This window comes from Daucus carota, chromosome 4 (genome assembly GCF_001625215.2).
Source record: "Daucus carota subsp. sativus chromosome 4, DH1 v3.0, whole genome shotgun sequence".
Classification (NCBI taxonomy): Eukaryota; Viridiplantae; Streptophyta; class Magnoliopsida; order Apiales; family Apiaceae; genus Daucus; species Daucus carota.
Genome location: NC_030384.2, coordinates 43450945 through 43469652, shown reverse-complemented (window position 1 = coordinate 43469652; position 18708 = coordinate 43450945). Strand labels below are relative to the sequence as shown.

At 33.6% G+C, this 18708-nt stretch overlaps 3 protein-coding genes across 3 annotated transcripts; all 3 read left to right on the top strand.

Annotated features, from left to right (window-relative positions):
• The first annotated feature begins 1011 nt into the window (after positions 1-1011).
• Positions 1012-3134, top strand: LOC108216323 (pentatricopeptide repeat-containing protein At3g04130, mitochondrial). The gene is made up of 2 exons (XM_017389056.2): positions 1012-1145; positions 1348-3134. The coding sequence occupies exon 2, from the start codon at positions 1393-1395 to the stop codon at positions 2962-2964; it is 1572 nt and encodes a 523-aa protein (XP_017244545.1). The 5' UTR covers positions 1012-1145; positions 1348-1392; the 3' UTR covers positions 2965-3134.
• A 1264-nt stretch (positions 3135-4398) lies between these two features.
• LOC108216324 (lysine histidine transporter 1) lies at positions 4399-7123 on the top strand. The gene is made up of 7 exons (XM_064091137.1): positions 4399-4684; positions 5145-5528; positions 5818-6214; positions 6300-6405; positions 6519-6610; positions 6698-6766; positions 6862-7123. The coding sequence occupies exons 1-7, from the start codon at positions 4506-4508 to the stop codon at positions 6886-6888; spliced, it is 1254 nt and encodes a 417-aa protein (XP_063947207.1). The 5' UTR covers positions 4399-4505; the 3' UTR covers positions 6889-7123.
• A 3019-nt stretch (positions 7124-10142) lies between these two features.
• On the top strand, positions 10143-18701 carry LOC108219392 (uncharacterized). Its single transcript, XM_017392816.2, has 16 exons — positions 10143-10298; positions 10368-10443; positions 10823-10948; positions 11241-11601; positions 11677-11772; positions 12013-12092; positions 12522-12597; positions 12697-12873; positions 14322-14426; positions 14522-14617; positions 14707-14799; positions 14942-14980; positions 15099-15140; positions 16370-16497; positions 16602-16728; positions 17162-18701. The coding sequence occupies exons 1-16, from the start codon at positions 10223-10225 to the stop codon at positions 17312-17314; spliced, it is 1851 nt and encodes a 616-aa protein (XP_017248305.2). The 5' UTR covers positions 10143-10222; the 3' UTR covers positions 17315-18701.
• Positions 18702-18708: the final 7 nt, after the last annotated feature.

The window sequence follows — 18708 nt, the reverse complement described above, 5'->3', positions numbered from 1 at the left end:
ATGTAACTAAATATAATTTTTAAAAGATTTTTAAGAAGTTGCATTTTTGGTTGCACATGTGACATGTGGTTGCTCGCATTTGCACATGTGGTTGCATATGCAACCACCGTATTTTTACAAATATTTTTTAAGTGCAGTATTTTTCCAATTTGTTTCAAAAAGTGACAGTATTTTTGCAAAAAATCTTTTAGACTTGGGTATTTATGAGAAACGCTCTAAATATTTTTATTTTAGATTTTTTAAAAGAAATATCAATTTTAAATATTTGATCAAACTTCTTAAAAATATGTGTAAAAAGTCAAACGCCTGGATAATGGACGGAGTATTAAATATAAAATAGTTTGACTAACATATTTTAACGATCATGAAGCTAATTTGAAGTTTAATAATCTATACTATCTATACTATACTATGATAAACTAATATTAGTGTAATTTGACGTCAAAAATTTTAGTTTGGTATTGGTTTGGTACTCTCCCTCTTAAATTACAAGTCAGTTTGGTATTGGTTTGGTACTCTCCCTCTAAAATTACAAATTTACGATGAGCATGTCTATTACTCTTATATTGTTAAACAGTTTCAAATACTAAAAATACTCGTCACAATACATTATCATATAATATTTCACAAAAAAATTATAATGATATTTTTTTTTGAAATTAAAAAAATTATAATGATGTTAAAAATAAAATTATAAATATACGATTTTGAATATCTTTTTTTAATAAAAACTTTCATATAACTCGTTTAACTCTAATGTGTTATACGACAAATATATTTTTTCATAAATATGAAGATATATGAAATATAAAAAGTCTGATTTAAAATTAATCGAATAATACATTATCACATATTAATAACAGAAAAATATTTATAAATAGATAATAAATTATAAAAGCTAAATTTTGTGAAAAAAATATAATCAGTTAATCATTGTAATTTAATTAAAATTCGATTCATTAATACTAAAATAAAGATGATGATAAAATTTAAGGCTGAAATTTTCAATTTATCAGAGTGAAGAATGAGCTCATTTACCCGTTTATATATAAAATATGAAATAAGGACGGGAAAGATCAAAAACTACTTAACAAATTCGATTCATGTATTTGAGTACCAAATCATCTCAGCACTCGTGATCAAAGGTAAGCATGGTTTGATTTCAGTGTAACGAGCTCACATGTAAGCTGTTTGATAAAATGACTCAGTCAGTTGTAAATATCGAATATAGTTTGTACACTTAGTTACAGGTATCTTGAAGTTGTTGATTGAGTTAACTTAGTTATGCAAGCTCATTTATAAGCAAATTTATATGTTGAGTTGATTGTTTGATAAATGTGATTGCAGGACTGAACTTTCGGAAATAATACTCTTGCTCGAAAACCTTGCATTATGTTCTGTAATAGCCTCTTGAAAACAAACATTAACCATCTTGTTCTGTCATTGTCTTCTGTTCTTCTCCGTGCGGATTTTGCCTGTTCCTCTCGTTGTAATTTTATATTTCATAGGGTGTCGTTGTTAGGAATTTCTTGCTTGGCAGACACTAGAATTGTTGATAGAGAGGAACGACGTGAAGATTTGAAAGGTGAGGGCGGTGCTGACGTTATTATAGCCAAGGTTAGAGATGGAGACAGTGTTGATGAAAGATTGCAGTCTGTTTTGCATGACCAAGCATGTAGTGCTGTAGTGGTGTCTGATAAGCTTGTTGCTCATCTGCTTTATCGATTTAAGGATGATTGGAAGTCTGCGTTGGCAGTGTTTAGGTGGGCGGAATCAAATCCAGAATATAAGCCCTTGGCGCAGTCGTATGATATGATGGTTGATATACTAGGAAAAATGAAGCAAATGGAGAAGATGAGAGCATTGGTTGATGAAATGCGTTTGACTCAGATGGTTACAGTCAGTACCATAGCTAAGGTCATGAGAAGGTTTGCTGGTGCTGGTCAGTGGGAAGAAGCTGTACGGACATTTGATGAGTTAGAAAGGTTTGGGTTGCAGAAGGATACTGAGTCGATGAACCTACTACTCGATACACTTTGCAAAGCAAACAAGGTTGAGCAGGCTCGTGAGATCTTTTTGGAGCTTAAAACACATATCCTCCCTAATGCTCACACCTTTAACATCTTCATTCATGGTTGGTGCAAAATCAAGAGGGTTGATGAGGCTCACTGGACGATTCAGGAGATGAAGGGGCATGGTTGTCGCCCTTGTGCCATCAGCTACTCAACAATAATTCAGTCATACTGCTGTCAGCATGTCTTTCACAAGGTCAATGAGATTATTGATGAAATGCAAGCTCAAGGTTGCCCACCAAATGTTGTCACCTACACCACTATAATGTGTTCACTTACAAATGCAGATAAATTTGATGAAGCCATAAAAATAGTTGATAGAATGAAATCTGCTGGATGCAAACCTGATACACTTTTTTATAATGCCTTCATTCATACATTAGGAAGGGCTGGCCGGGTGCGAGAGGCTATCTACGTTTTCAGAACTGAAATGCCTAATATCGGTGTTCCCCCAAACACATCAACATACAACTCTGTGATTGCGATGTTGTGCCATCATGCTCAAGAACAAGATGCATTAAATGTCCTAAAGGATCTGGAGAGTTCTCGTTGCTCTAAGCCTGATGTTCAAACATATTATCCTTTGTTTAAGCTCTGCTTCAAGACTGGCAAGATTGGAAACTTAAAGAAGTTGTTGGATGACATGATTAATACACATCATCTAAGCCTTGATCTATCAACCTACACACTTTTGATACATGGGCTTTGTCGAACAAACAAATGGGAATGGGCGTATCTCCTGTTTGAACAGATGATAGGAAATGATATTACACCAAGATATGTGACATGCCGTTTACTCTTAGATGAGATAAAACAGAAGAATATGTATGATGCTGCTGAAAAGGTGGAAGATTACATGAGGAAGATGAAATCTAAGTCAATCACAAGGTGAACTTGTAAATGATATTGTCATTTGTAGCGATACCATTAACTTGGCATGTAACAATTCCGGTTAGGCATTGGCTTAAAGTTGTAGTTTACTGTTCTGACCATAGTACTTCATGTTTAACTATCCAATGTTTATTGTTCTCTTACTTTCTATAAATATCTGGATTACTCATAGTGATGGCCCATGAATCCTTTGACTACTTTTTTTAAGGGTTTTTTATTATCTTTGTGTACAAATCTGGCCTAACAGGCTTAATTGTTTTTGCCAAGTGATGGCCTTCTGTCAATCTTTATTTTTTTGCTCTTGGTCCTGAAAGTCCTCTTATATTTACTTGATCTGGGTATCTAATAGTTTTCTCAAGTAGATGTAGTCTCAATTCTGAAGTGAATCTAGATGTCTTGCATATGGTGCTAGAGGCTTTCACAGAAAGTAGCGGATGAACAATAAACATCCTCAAAGGTCAAGTGGATAAAGCAGTGCATCAATTTGGTAAGTCTGAAATTGTAATAACAAAGTTTACAGGTCGGATAACCTAGTTAGCAGCATCTTGTGAAGCTCTTTACATGGATTTTCAGACACACACACACACAAAATAAATAAATAAATTGGCAGCTCAATATGATCTTCAATATTCATGTCTACTTGTATGATTCTCTTTCCCCACAATATGTTGACCAAAAAATCAGACATTTATGATATTGTCTACAGCTTGCCTTGACTAGAACTGTTTATAAGATCAGCTAGTTTGTGTGAACAAGAATCAGAGTTACATATATTTACTTCTCATTTACGCTATTATTTTCATAACTTGTATGCAATGGATTTTCCTGTTAAAAATATGTCCTCTTGTGTATTTAGTTTCTTGGAAACTTATTTTGGTGCAACTTAAATAAAATTGTGAGTACACATCCATAATAGTACAACTGAATTTGAAGTTTATGGCACATGTTGCGAGCCAAGAATCATTAGTATGATTTATGGCTGAGTGTTATGGGCAATTGCTTTATTCATTTTAAACTAGTCTTTATAAAAGCCTCGGGTAAAAGACCACTTACGAGTTACATACTAGAATTGTTATTATAAACCTCAAAATAATTATAAAAATTTTACATATGCTAAAATTACTTGCAAAGTGTTATAGTCAGTTACAAACGACATCCATTTAGCCGAAATTTGATATGACAGCCCCATGAAGCCAAACTAAGCAACCTAATGTCTCTACAAATGGAAGAAACAAGGCTATTCAGGTAAGTTTGGCAGCTTTTAAATTGCTAGCTCTTAGCTCTATATTATTTAAGAAATTGTTACATGAAAAACCAAACCAATGGTCTGGTTGTCTTTTTTATGTGTGTCTTGTATTGACGAGGTCAATATGTGATTAGTACAGGAGGTTTCATCATTTTATATAACAAAAGTATGATCGGCTTGACATCACTATTACTTTTTGGTAGTCCATGTTTTATTCATTCCATCTTCTGAATCTTTTGAGTTACCTACTTATCTGTTTATATACCATTCTTATAATGAAAATTTGAAGGGAAAAAATGGACCATGACAATATGAAGAATGATGATAAAACAGCGGAAGAGAAGGCTATTGATGATTGGCTTCCGATAACTGCGGCGAGGAATGCAACATGGTATCATTCAGCTTTTCACAATGTTACCGCCATGGTCGGAGATGCTGTTCTTAGCCTCCCATTTGCTTTGTCTGAACTTGGATGGTGACTTCTTAATCGTTTTTTCCGTATTCAATAATTATAATATCCTCGATCTTTGTTAACTATATTTACGATTATTATTTATGTCAGATCAGCTTTTAATCTAGCATATTGTGGATCTATATGCAGCGTTCATTTCAATCAATATATCTATCACTTATAGATGAGTTTAGAAGCCGTCATAAGACCAAACTTTCTGCAAATATGCATGAAAAAAATATATATATATAACTTTGGAACGGCTTCTGGTGGGTTGTTTAATCTCTTTGTATATACTATATACTAAAGATTCTTTCGGAAATATCATTCTATTGCATTTGCATTATGTTGCACTTCTATATGTTTCGTTTCTGATATTATAGTAAACGATGATTTTTATTTTAAATATAGATATTAGATAGGTTTTCCTTGCACTTGCAAGTAAGTTATCTGATGTTTCATATTTCTGGCATGATTGTTTAAGGGGACCTGGTATCGTCATACTTGTTCTGTCCTGGATAATAACCTTGTACACTCTATGGCAAATGGTGGAGATGCATGAAATCATTCCGGGAAAACGATTAGATAGATACCATGAGCTAGGCCAAATGGCTTTTGGTGAAAAGCTTGGCCTTTGGATTGTTGTTCCTCAGCAGCTTACGGTGGAAATTAGTACATGTATTGTTTATATGGTCACCGGAGGCAAATCGTTGAAGAAATTCCAAGAATCTGCTTTTCCAAATTCAAAATCTATCAGAACTACATACTTCATTTTAATATTTGGCTCTTGCCACTTCATACTCAGTTTGCTTCCCAGCTTAAATTCCATCTCTGGAATTTCCTTGGCTGCTGCGTTCATGTCCTTGAGGTAATCATTTGCTTTTAATAATATTTATGCTTAATTCCACAAATGTAAAATGATTACACTGTATCAAAGTGCCAACTTCACCAGTAGTCATATACGCCAAGCACAGCTATCTTGTACTTCATTAGAAGAGAATTGTTGGTTTGAACGATGAACTACCACGGTTATTGAAGCCAGATTTTTCAAAGTAGTATTACATCTTATATGTATCCATCAAAATTCTTTCACATGTCATCATTCTTGAAGGTTTTAGGTTTCTACTGGTAAATGGATTTTTTTATTTTTTTTTTAGTTACTCCACAATTGCTTGGACAGCTTCGCTTAGGAAGGGCATGTATCAGGAGAATGTGGACTACAGCTACAGGGACAAAACTACAAGTAGAAATGTCCTCAACTTCCTTAGTGCAATGGGTGATGTAGCTTTTGCCTTTGCTGGTCACAATGTAGTCCTGGAAATCCAAGCCACAATTCCTTCAACTCCTGAACAACCTTCTAAGAAACCAATGTGGAAAGGTGTTAAGGTCGCATATATCATTGTTGCTCTTTGCTACTTTCCTGTTGCCCTTGTTGGATACTTTGTTTTTGGTAACAGTGTAGATGACAATATTCTAATTACACTAGAAAACCCAAATTGGCTTATCGCGCTTGCCAATTTATTAGTTGTTTTTCATGTGATTGGAGGCTACCAGGTATATACATTGTTTCTGAATTTAGTCTTCTAGCTACATCAGTTTGAATCATTGCTCAAGTTAATCACTCTCTAGATGCTCGCAGATATATGCAATGCCTGTATTTGACATGATAGAGACCTATTTGACGAAGCAAAAGAAATTCAGACCTTCTATACCTCTTCGCATGGCTGTCCGATTTACATATGTGGGTAAGCATCTAGTGGTCACTGTGGTCATTTAGTTTAAGAAGTGTCTTAATGTGTGTATTTAAGTTTGGAGTTTCAAAGTGATCGTTCCTTTCTGTTGTGGTTATTCTTTGCAGTGATTACAATGTTTATTGGTATGGCAATTCCTTTCTTTTCTGGCCTACTTGGATTCTTTGGTGGACTTGCATTGTCCCCTACCTCGTATTTTGTAAGTAACTACTAATGTGTGTAGGCTTGTGATTTAAAAGAATCTGAACGCATTGCTAATTGATAGAGTATCTTTTTCCCGGTATAGCTCCCGTGCATCATTTGGCTCAACCTCGTTAAACCCCGAAGATTCAGCATATCGTGGTGGATGAATTGGGTATGCATTTCATATGATCTTGGCTTTCCAACTATAACTTTACTCTTTGTGACTGTCTTTAGCTAATACAGCAAGATCCTGATTCTTTTTTCTAGACTTTCATAGTACTGGGAGTTTGTTGATGGTGTTAGCAGCTGCTGGTGGGCTCAGTACATTAATCTCTTCGTACAACACCTACAAGTTCTTCAGCTAGATGCTAATATGTTCCTCTTTTTGGCAAAATCATCGGAACTCTGAGATGACAATCAAGGAAAATAAAGATACTTTCAATAAATCTTGGCTATGTATATTGTTCGAAGAAATAAAATTCCCGAATACCACGGTTCGAGCATGAAAATCTAATACATTATATGGCAAATGAAATATTTGAACGTGTAAAAGAAGAAGAATATAATTATAACATTCGAAACGAATATATTAAATTATAATCCCTCAGTTCCTCAGGTGCTCGGTTAAAATATTTCTATTTAATAGAATAAGACTTCTATTATCGCCTTTCTGAACAAATGTCTAAGATATCACTTCACACCGCAACTTCATATAGTGTCAGACAAAAACGTAACTTGAAATTGTGATTTCAGCTTAAAACGCAATTTGAAATTATGATTTTTAGCTGAAAACGTAGCATCAAGTTGTGTTTCCCTCTAAAAATTAAAAAACAACACAAAGTTGCGTTTTGAAGTGAAATTTGAGATCATTTTTCAAAAAAATGACAATGAGATCCATTTGTCATAAATAGTAACATTTAGCGTCTTTTCTCTCGTTGCTCTCATTTTTTTTTTTATAGTTTATTTTTTGCATTACTTGACATGTTTTTTTTAAATGTATATAAAATATAATTTAAAATTTCATTTTTAGTTTTTTATTAATATTTAAATATTAAACTTTTATTAATAAAAAATAAAATTAAGTTATGAAACTAAAAAGAAATTAAAATATATGACATGTTTCCATTATTATGTCGTTCGGAAAAAGTCCAAAAATAAAAAGGGATCTTTTTAAAAATACCCATCTGTAAAATTATTTTTTTAAAAATACTACCATCTTTTTCATTGTTTTTAAAAATACCTTTTCATAAATTTTTTTTTTCAAAAATACGATTTGCAACCTTTGCAACCTCATTTGCAACCTTGGGCGGCAAATATATATATATATATATATATATATATATATATATATATATATATATATATATATATATATATATATATATATATATCGATTCCGAAAATGAGGTCGAAAACGACATTTGAAAACTGGAACTTGAAATCAGGAATTCGGTTGCATATGAAGTTGCAAAAGAGGTTGCAACACGGCTGGCGCCGCCTGGAGTTGCAGATGAGGTTGCAAAAGTTGCAAACAGTATTTTTGAAAAAAAGATTTTATGAAAAGGTATTTTTAAAAAGAATTCTGGAAGGTAGTATTTTTGAAAACAATAAAAGAAAAGGTAGGTAGTTTTGTAGATTTCCCAAATAAAAAACATCGGAGATTACCCTATCCTAGAAGATAAAGAACATCAAAGAACAAGTAAGTTTACTTATAGAATCTGATTATCATTATTTTTTAAAAATTCATATTTTAGGATAAGTAGATTATTGTTTGTTATGATAAGTTACTTGTGACTAAGATAATAAAACGTGATTAGACAATTTGTGATGATATAATAAATTATAAATTAGGCCATCACAAAGAGTGATGTATACTCAATATAGTATCAAAGACTAGAAAGATGATTCCGAGTTATGAAGACATAATAGTATATGCAAATCTAAAAATCAGTGAAATCATAATTGACAACAAGTAACAATTATAATCTAAACAAAAGTTACTCAATCTTCGATATCATTTGAGAAGAAAATATGCAGTTGTTACACTGTTTTACTAGTTTTTTTTTTTTGAGGAAACACTGTTTTACTAGATAGAATAATAAATCATGATATATGTGTTTTGGCATTGCTAAATTGTTGAAGAGAACCGCCTAATTATAAAAATGCTAGGTAATCCAATTTTTTGTCCAAATTTTCTCTTAAAAAACATAAAAATACCACTTGAGGAGAAAATATATAGTTGTTACGCTGTTTAACTAGACTGAATAATAAATCATGATGTATGTGTTTTGACATTGTTGAATTGCAGAACTGTTTAAAAGAGCCTCTTAATTATAAAATTGTCAAGTAATCCAAATTTTCACTTCAAAAAACATGACAAATACGTAATCTATTATATATAAACAATTGGATCTCGTATTACTACTAGGAATGTTACCATTTATATATGTTACAAGCAAGTATTTGGAAAACAATTTTGGAATAAAGTGTGAGATATTAGACGTTTTTTTAAAAGAAAATTTATCTTACATGGCTACTAAAAATACATTTAGTATTACAACACAATCCGTGCAAAAATGCATCAATTTATTTGAGAGAAACATGTCTAACGCATGTAATCACGTAGAATAAGTGACTACAATTAATACTGTAACATAATTTTCCAAAAAAATATTATATCAAAATTATAACAATCATTTATCGGAATCAGAGACTCTCGTTTGATAATAACAAAGGTCTTTTTTTTTTTAACAAGGATAATAAAATTCAATAATAAAACGTCATACGGCATCTACATACATGATCGAAATTGAACAAACGCGTAATAATATCGTTGTTGAATCCTTCCATCTTGGATAGGCAATCAAACGAATTTTTGAAGAGATATATACATATTGTAATCCTCCCACTGTTGTTTTGAGCAATCGACCATAGATGTATCACCATAATAACTTTCATCATCGAATCAACACCATCAAAATGCTCCAGATCTAAAATCTCGGACATGATAAACAGTAAAGAAAATCAAAATCAAACTCTCACACAAGGAAAGACCAAACAAAACCCAAATAAATTGGAAACTTATTGAACAAAAGCAAAAGATAAACAAAGACCGCTTAAAAAAGAAAAGATTGGGGCTTTCCACCGGTAAAAGCCGGTGGAAGCCCCTCAGATTACAGAGACGGCTACTTCAAGAATAGAAAGAAAAAAGAAAATAGTTTTTTTTTATTGTAAAGTTGTTGTCTTTTCCTTTTTTTTATTTGTAAAATGTGTTGGTGTATTATAGTCCACCCTATTCTGTCCGGCATCACACTCTCACTCAGCATAATTATGCTCATAGATTGAGAAAAATAATTAAAATGACAAATCAAAAAGGAAAAAGAGATGATATCCAATTGTCAATCATTCTAATGCCACACCTTGAGGCTTGGGCTAACATATACTGAAATGACCCGAGACCAAAAGAGTTTTCAAAACCGAGCCCAATATTCATCTAGATACTGTACATTAAAACGGAGGGATATGAGAAAGTGTTCCCGCCATTTTGTAATTCACCTTAAAAAAACACAAACTCAATTGCAGACATCCTCTGTAACTCAAACGAAACCCTAGGATCGAGAAAGCTCTAATGGAAGAACAAATCAAATCGGAGTTCAAGAAGAGTGGTTTCACATTTGACAATGAAGAAGAGATACTTCAAAAATGTGAGTTCTTTTTATTACATGTGTGTGTATTTTGATTTGTTATGAATCTGACATTTTTGGGGGGTGCAGGTCTTGCTTTTTGTATAAATTACAATCTGAGTCCTTGTGATCTTGTTTCTAGCTGGGATGTTTATTCACTTAATAGGTAATTTCATCACAACTCCTCTTTTTTTTTTTTTTCAACTGCTTTGTTTTCTCAATTCAACAATCAGTTGTACTCTCTCTCTCTCTCTCTCTCTCTCTCTCTCTCTCTCTCTCTCTCTCTCTCCCTGTGTGTGTGACTGATACGGGGTTTCAGGGATTTCGTAAAATTTGACCTGATTAGAATGAAATGGGAACACTTTTGGCAGAAAGGAGAAATATTTGGGGAAGCATAATGGTTTTTTGAATGTGTTATATAGGGTGTTGGAAATACTGGAAGAAGGGGTGGAACATGGAATGAATTGCGTCAAATTAATTCTTCATTTTTTGTTTTAGATGCTTTGCAGAAACTGATAAGAAATTTGATCTCAATTTTTTGACAGGCAGCTGGAACTGACTGTGCAAAATGCACATATGGATGCATTTTTGCAGCAACTGCAGAATGAACAGAAAGAGGCTATCATCAAGAAGGAGCCTGGATTGCATTTGTACTCTAATGATGTCAAGATGTGAGTATAACATACAGATTTTGATGTATGTATGGTCTACTTATCTGCTTTAATTTACTTTATGGTTTTTGCAAGTGAGAAGCTGAAACAGAGAACCCTTAGTTATTTATCCACTTTGTCCCAAATGTTCAAATTATGTTTTTCCCTAATACATGGAACAACATGTCTGCAATGATAGGTGTACCACGAAGATAATTTGTAGAAATTTGTTCATAGTTTGACTTGTTATTTCGCAATTAATTGTATGTTACAAATTACATGAACAATTCAAATACTGAAATTATATATTTAGGATATTGAGTGATAAAGCAGAAGATATAGATGAAGTGGTCCCTGGGACTCCAACAGAAAAATATGACATGAGTTATCTAGGTCCTCTCGATTCAGCACACAAAACCAATGGGAGCATACTTCCCTCTGGAAAACCTGCCGATCTGGTGACACCTTTTGGGCAACGAAAGAACAAATTTGTCGTCCAATCCACCATCAGTGACCTGCCCAATACAGATTCTATAAAGGAAGAACAGCATGACAATAATTCTGAGGATGACATCATAAAAAGAGTGCAACCCAGGAAAAGGTGTTCGTTGCAAACTCATCACTCCAAGCCTGAAACAAGTTCTCGATTTATGTATGACAGAATTGAAGATAAGGTATCTTCGTTAATTGACTAAATGAGCGTCAAACTTCTCATGTGTACAATACTAACTTCATTTCTGGCTATTCAGTTTAATTTTCTTGAAAATAGAATCATGAAGCATGCAAAAGCTTTTGTTGCTTCTGGAATCTACGAGGAACCAGTTGACCCAACTGTTGCTTCACAGGTAATATATCCATGTATTTGGTAGTTTTTGTAATCACTGCCAGTACATCAGGCATCTTAAGTTTATGCTTTAAGGTCATATTACTACAACTTATCCATTTTCTTCATATTTGAGAATACTTTTGTCAGGTTCTAATATGCAGCAGTCTTATCATATTGTATATTACCAAAATCAACTAGGAACACTCTGACTAAAGTTCCATTTGAGAGCATTATATTCTTTTTCCTATCTATCTTTCAGAAAAGTTTGTTTGCTATTGGTATGGTATGTTGTGAGGAAGAAGGTCGTCTAAAAGAGAAGCCCCTATTGCTACAAAGCAGGTACAGAACTTACATGCTAAGATTAGTGACTTCAATCCCTGGAATGTAATATCCCCAACCTCTTTTATTATTTCTGGACTGAGCTCAGGGATAAAAGGAACATTTTAAGGATCAAAACACCATGTTTAACAGTTTTGACATTCGAAGATAAAATACATCATGTGACCTTAAACTTTTGTGCCGCTAGGTCGCTGGAGCTTTTAATATTTGTTAAAGTAATGTAGACATCAGGTTTACTTGCTACCTTTATGAATTGATTTAAAATCAATTCCAAGAATCATCATTCCTAAATTTTTTCACAAAAGTCAATTCTGATAGGAGTATAGCCAGACTACTGATTGTTGCTCTAGGTTAGGATATGTAATCCTCCATGTTTATTATGTTGTTGACATATTTGGTAAATATCCACATCTGCCAACTTTCTGACAGTGTTGAGCACTCTGGGGGGCAACGTGTCCGTCTTGACCTGCAAAAGCTGAGTCAGTTTTCTATCTTTCCTGGCCAGGCAAGTGACCAAATCAAAAACATGTGGATTAGATTTTATTTTTTCATTGGATAATCATAATTTTTAGGAAATATTATTCCAGATGTTACTTTGCTGCAGGTTATAGGCATTAAAGGGGACAATCCAAGCGGACACTGTTTGATTGCATCAGAAATCATCGACCATGTTCCTTTACTAGATTCCAATGATGAGAACTCTCAACCTTCAAAGAAGCAAGCTCTTGATAAGGACTTAATTCAAACTGATCTATCTCATGCGCAGTCAGAAATATCAGCGGTGGGTTATTTTGTTATTTGTATCATAATAATTTAAATATGTGGACTTCTCTTCATTTCAACTTGTTACTGTTTTACCATAGTGTTATCTGCATGTTGTTTGGTTGACTTTGAATATTACTTTTAAGTCTTTACAGCTAGAGGAGAATAGGAGACAGTCTTTATAATAGAAGAAAATTGGTTCAGAACTCTCATTTGGGCCTGAGCTACATAAAAGTGTAAATATTTAAGGATACACCGAGTACTTTGTATCGTCATACAACACAATTGTTGATGGCACAATAGATTTAGCAATATACACCTCAAACTTGATTCTCCACAAATCCGTTGAGTAAAAAAATCTCACTTTGCATGATTTGTATATTTCTCAACAAGTGTAGAACAACCAATTCTGATGTACACAAATTCTTTTGTTATGTAGGCAAGTTTTAATCATATATAGATGTGAAGATGGATACATGTCATATAATAAGTAACCATTTATACATCCACAGAACATATTTCTTCGGTAATTTATTGGATTCTTCAACTCCCTGGCTTCCATTGATTGGCTAAATTTCGTTTGTCCTTTCCCCATAAACCGATAAGCAGGGACCTACAAACTACAAACATAATATATATATATATATACTCTAATGTTTCACCTGTCAGGTTTCCTATTTCAGGTCTCGCATTACAGAAGATATCATTTGGACATTAATCCATCTTAAAATATGGTTAAATAGAAAGGCACCTTAACATAAGCAATTGTGTTACCAAATCACTTTTAGTGTACATCCTAATTATTTGTTCTAAATTCTTGATTATTTGTGCGAGGGGCCTGTATGGACAGAAAAAACTATTGTGCCATAACCATAAATCAGAGTAGGTGCGCTTGTATGTTTGAGGAGTATGATCATAAGTAGCAACTGTAGCAGTCAATGTTTTGCTTTTTCATACTCCCTCCGTCCCATAATACTTTTCCTGTTTTCCTTTACCACGCTTGCCAACACACACTTTTGATTGTTAATATCTTTAATTTCGTATTAGTATTAAATATAAAACTTCATCGTGTTAAAGTACTCGTAAATACGAGTCCAACAAGATCACTCATGAATACATTTAATCTTATAGATTAGACGTAAATTAGTAATCTATCACTCATGTTATGAACAGTCCCGACATATCAAACGAGAGAAGTAGATAGAAACGGAGGGAGTAGTTTAGAACCAATTTTCTTCTGCTACATATACATCTCTTCTAATTTTAATTTTAGTTAACTTCACTAAACCACAGTAACTAATTGTCATTTTATCTAATTTTATCATCTTGTTGCCGCTTCAAGTATGGTCTTACAATATAATATGCTCACGGCATCATCCTCCCTCAATTTAGTTAAAACAAAAACTAAAACTGCATATCACCTCCAACATGTGAGACCATTTTTCATTGATGGAATGTGTTGAACAGTTAATTGCAGGAGGCCCTTTTACCACAACTGATAACTTGATGTTTGAGCCTCTAACTGAATTACTTGCATATGCACGGAGAAAGCAGCCTCAGTTGCTTATACTGGTATTAGCTTAACAGCTCTTATAATATAATCTTCTTCAACTCATTCTGGCTTTATTATGATAGTAAAGCAGTATCTAAATTCAGATTTTTGGCAGCTTGGACCCTTTATTGATTCGGAACATCCAGAGATCAAGAAAGGAACTGTAAATCAGACCTTTGATGAACTTTTTCATCATGAGATTCTTAAAAGGGTATAAATTACCTCAGCTTTTTGCTGCTCTATTTTTTTACCTTGTTAATTTGCGTATATTGTAAACGATTGCTGTCTTTTGCTTCCCAGATTCAAGATCATGTGGAGTATATGGGTTCAGCAGCAAGGGTGATTCTAGTGCCATCCATACGTGATGCTAGTCATGATTTCGTTTTTCCTCAGGTAATTACTGCTGGTCTGTGTATATACTTACATATTTAGTTGGCTCAAGTTATTAAATAATATGAATGCTGTCCATTAGCAATAGAGCATTAGTAGTTTGTACTCAATAGCAATGCTCACACTTTATATTTCGGTTCTGCAGCCTCCTTTCAGTATACATCCGCCTGACCTTAAAGATCAGGTACATATAATATTTTATCTATATCAGAGGTCCTATGAGTCATCTCTGTCCTAATTCTCTTCCTAATATTTTTGTTAGTTAGCCAGATAACTTACTGATATCACATGTTTTTAACCAGATAACCAGCATCACAAATCCTGGAACTTTTTCTGCTAATGAGGTAAACACCTATTTACCTGTAAACACCATAGTCTTTCTTATTTTGACCTTTCCTTTGTGTAGTCTCTACCAGTGACATCAAGATGCAACTACAGTAAATATCTTCAATTTGTCATATAGAACTTAGTTACATACTTTTGGAGATCTACTAAGAGCATCTCTAAGAGTCTTCAAGTCGGCTCTTAAATTTAATATGAAATATATAGCTCCTAGCAAGTTAGTACATTTTTAAGAGTGTCAACTCCAACAGTACTCTTTATACTCATTCTCTAATTTATACTTTATTAATATGTGAACTAAAAGAGCGGGAAAAGTGGTGGATAAATAGAAGGGAATGAAATTTCTAAATAAAAATGAGTTAAGAGCCATGTGGAGGCTCCTAACTCCAAGAGCCTTTCTATATTGGCTCTTAACTTGATATTTGAAGAGAAAGTGAAAGGAAGTTGCTCCAAGAGATTCTTAGTGGCTCTTTAAATAAGAGCATCTTCTCTCTCCTCTCTTATAAAGGGCTCTTACACACTCTTAACTAATATTATATGATATATTCTCTATCTCACTACTTTATTTTTGTACTCCAACGAATGCACAATATGTTCAATAATAAAAAAAATTAGTAAAGAGTGAATGTGAAGAGTATTGTTGGAGATGGACACACATTAAACTACTAAGAGCTAATTTTTTATAATAATTTTAAAATTGTGAGTTAAGAGCCTTTTGGAGATGCTCTAAAAGAGAGGAGAGAGGAGAGGCTCTTAAGATTATAAGAAGAGCTTCTAAAAGTCTCTCGGAGCTCTATTACTGTTTGTTTTTCTATTTAAGAGCTCATATAGGGAGCCTCTTGGAGATGCTCTAATGTTTCTTTGCTGAGTTGGACTTCAATTTTTTGCTAACCTGATGGCATCATACAAAAGATAGTAGAAAGTATCTTTTATCTGCAATACATAGAAATATACTAGTTCAAAATTTTAGATCTGGTTGCATTACTTGAATACACACACACACACACACACACACATGTATATTTGTATGATTCATTCAATTTGCAAATATATACTTCGTGGTAATTGCTTTGCTACCATTTGTTTGTGTAGCTTCCAAATTGTGTCATATGGGCCTTCATAAAATGATTTTTGTTTGAGGTGTTTAATGTATGTAGTATGCGTTTAATTTTTAAGATATAGAAAGAGGAAGCACTAAGAAAGTTAAATATATCAATGTTTAACATATCAGGTCAAGGTAGCTTGCTGCACTGTTGATATAATTAAGCAGCTTAGCGGAGAGGAGATCTCACGAAATGCTGCTGGTGGATCAAAGCATCGGATGTCTACACTTGCAAACCATATTTTGTGTCAACGCAGGCATGTATAAAATATTCACATTTGTTCAGGATTTTCTTTTGGTTGTTATCAAATAGGTTCAGCTGACATGATTGGTTTTAATCTCTTACACTTTCCCGGAACAGTTTCTATCCTCTGTATCCACCAGCAGAAGGCATTCCCCTGGATTTTTCACTTGCTCCAGAAGCTCTTGAAATCTCTTCCATTCCAGATATTCTCATCCTCCCTTCAGACTTGACTCATTTTGTGAAGGTAAGAGTGGATCCCTTATTAATGAGTTAAATGCGGAGTGGTGGCCGAAGTTTATCCGTTTTTGCATTTTAGTGGTCAGAATTTCAATGTTACAAATTGGTGGCCAGACATTGTTGTTATGCTTCAAAGAAATAGCTGAGGGCCACTTTTCTGTGAAAAAAACTAATCTTTTTTTCTTAAAAAAGTGGCTCTTGGCCACGTTTTTGATGAATCAAAACAATATATGGCCACCCTATTACAAATTTGACCACCAAAAATGAAAAAATGGATAAAGTTTGGCTACTAATTTGCATTAAACTTATTATTTCTTGAAACTTTTTCAACTCGCTAAAGCAAATGCTGCTTTTTGTAAAAGCCTTTTGTTCTCACTTTCATACATAAACTTTCTAGATTGGATTACATTTATTATACTAAACATCTAACCTGTGTTCAGGTAGTGTCTGTGGGAGGCGAAGGAGAGGCGCAAAAGAAATGTCTATGTGTTAATCCAGGAAGACTAGCAAGAGGTGAAGGAGGGGGTTTCTTTGTGGAGCTTAACTACCACGGAAGCCCTGACTCAGCAACTGCTTCTGTAATCCGCATATAGGTATGGAAGAAAGAAAAGCCGATACAAGGTACCCTATCTTCTTGGTGTAAAAACAGGAGGAAGTGACAGATGAGTTATTCTTTCCCTTATTTTGTTCCATGAATGGTTTGCTTATAGTTTAGCCCTCGTAAATCTACAGCTTTATAATATGGATTATGCAATACTACTTGTACTCGCTATCTAAATCACCTTAATTTTGTTGATATGTTCATAGAATTTTATTCATGTATTTGTAATCCGTAATTTGCCAACAGTGGCTGCACTCTCAAAGAAGTCGCAGCTAGGAATTGTAACATTAGCAGCACACCTTCTGCAAACAGAAATCCTCTAGTACTTTATAAGATATATAAAATAGCAGAGGCAAGAAGTCGTACTACCTTTAGCAGGCATGTCAGATTTTTTGTATCCAGTAAGTGTTCCGATGCAAGAAATGGATAGACTACAATCCTTTTGTTCGCAATGCTGAGTCAAGTAGCCTGTATCGGAACCTGCTATAAGCAGAGAGTCAACAAAATGCTAAGAGCCTGTTGTTCGGGATTTAAGCCATTTTCGACTTTAAGCACGGGCTCTAAGTTACAAGTGGAATTCCATGAGCTAGATATGTTAAACTTTAACAACTTGATGCGCTAGCTGAAGCTGTTTGTTTGTTTAAATCCCAGTCTATGAATAACATATAAAGATTAATGGTTAATACCGGATAAATGGGCCGGCCCAACTGGTTTGAATGTAAAGCCTAAAGAACTGAAAGTCATGGGCATTGAGGAGCTAGGCCCAGCCAAGTGGATCGGTAGTCAGTGTCAAAGCAGCTGTGATTTTAACTTTTTAAGTACAATCACACATATGTATGTGTCAATCATATCACCTTTTTGCCTTTTCCGCATGTACATCGAAAATGAACCCAAGCCCAACCAATACACTTTCCACTAATTATTTCTTTTTATTTTATTACCTTACTTTTTGGATTATTAAGATGCTCTGTTTTGTTTTCCTATAAATTTTATTAAAATATGTTGGTCTACTTACCCTGCGCATGCTTCCACTCGGAAACTCAATTATTGATAAATTTAAAGTAAGAGATGTTTGTTTACTTTAATTTCTTGAAATCAAAATTTAATATCAGACATACTTTTCTATGACTAAAATGTGACAATTAAACTCATTGTGGAATCGATAAAAAATTCCATGGGTCCATACGCACAGTGCCTAATATCCATCATTTAAGGCTAATTGAGTCTCCGGTGATCCTTTTTATTAATTAAAAAAATTGATCAACTAATAAAATGTATCATTCTTGGTATAATAAAAATAGTGTGTATATTGACAAATCAACAAGTAATATAGATTTATAATTATTAATTTGTAGAGATCTAATTGTCTAATTATTAATTGTGAAA

Bases quoted from the DNA above. Each gene is read 5' to 3' on its own strand.
- LOC108219392 (XM_017392816.2), top strand. From the start codon at position 10,223: ATGGAAGAACAAATCAAATCGGAGTTCAAGAAGAGTGGTTTCACATTT. The intron at 10,949-11,240 runs GTGAGTATAACA...TTATATATTTAG, and splicing joins TACTCTAATGATGTCAAGAT to GATATTGAGTGATAAAGCAG. The intron at 11,773-12,012 runs GTAATATATCCA...TCTATCTTTCAG, and splicing joins ACCCAACTGTTGCTTCACAG to AAAAGTTTGTTTGCTATTGG.
- LOC108216323 (XM_017389056.2), top strand. From the start codon at position 1,393: ATGTTCTGTAATAGCCTCTTGAAAACAAACATTAACCATCTTGTTCTG.
- LOC108216324 (XM_064091137.1), top strand. From the start codon at position 4,506: ATGGACCATGACAATATGAAGAATGATGATAAAACAGCGGAAGAGAAG. The intron at 5,529-5,817 runs GTAATCATTTGC...TTTTTTTTTTAG, and splicing joins GCTGCGTTCATGTCCTTGAG to TTACTCCACAATTGCTTGGA. The intron at 6,611-6,697 runs GTAAGTAACTAC...TTCCCGGTATAG, and splicing joins TGTCCCCTACCTCGTATTTT to CTCCCGTGCATCATTTGGCT.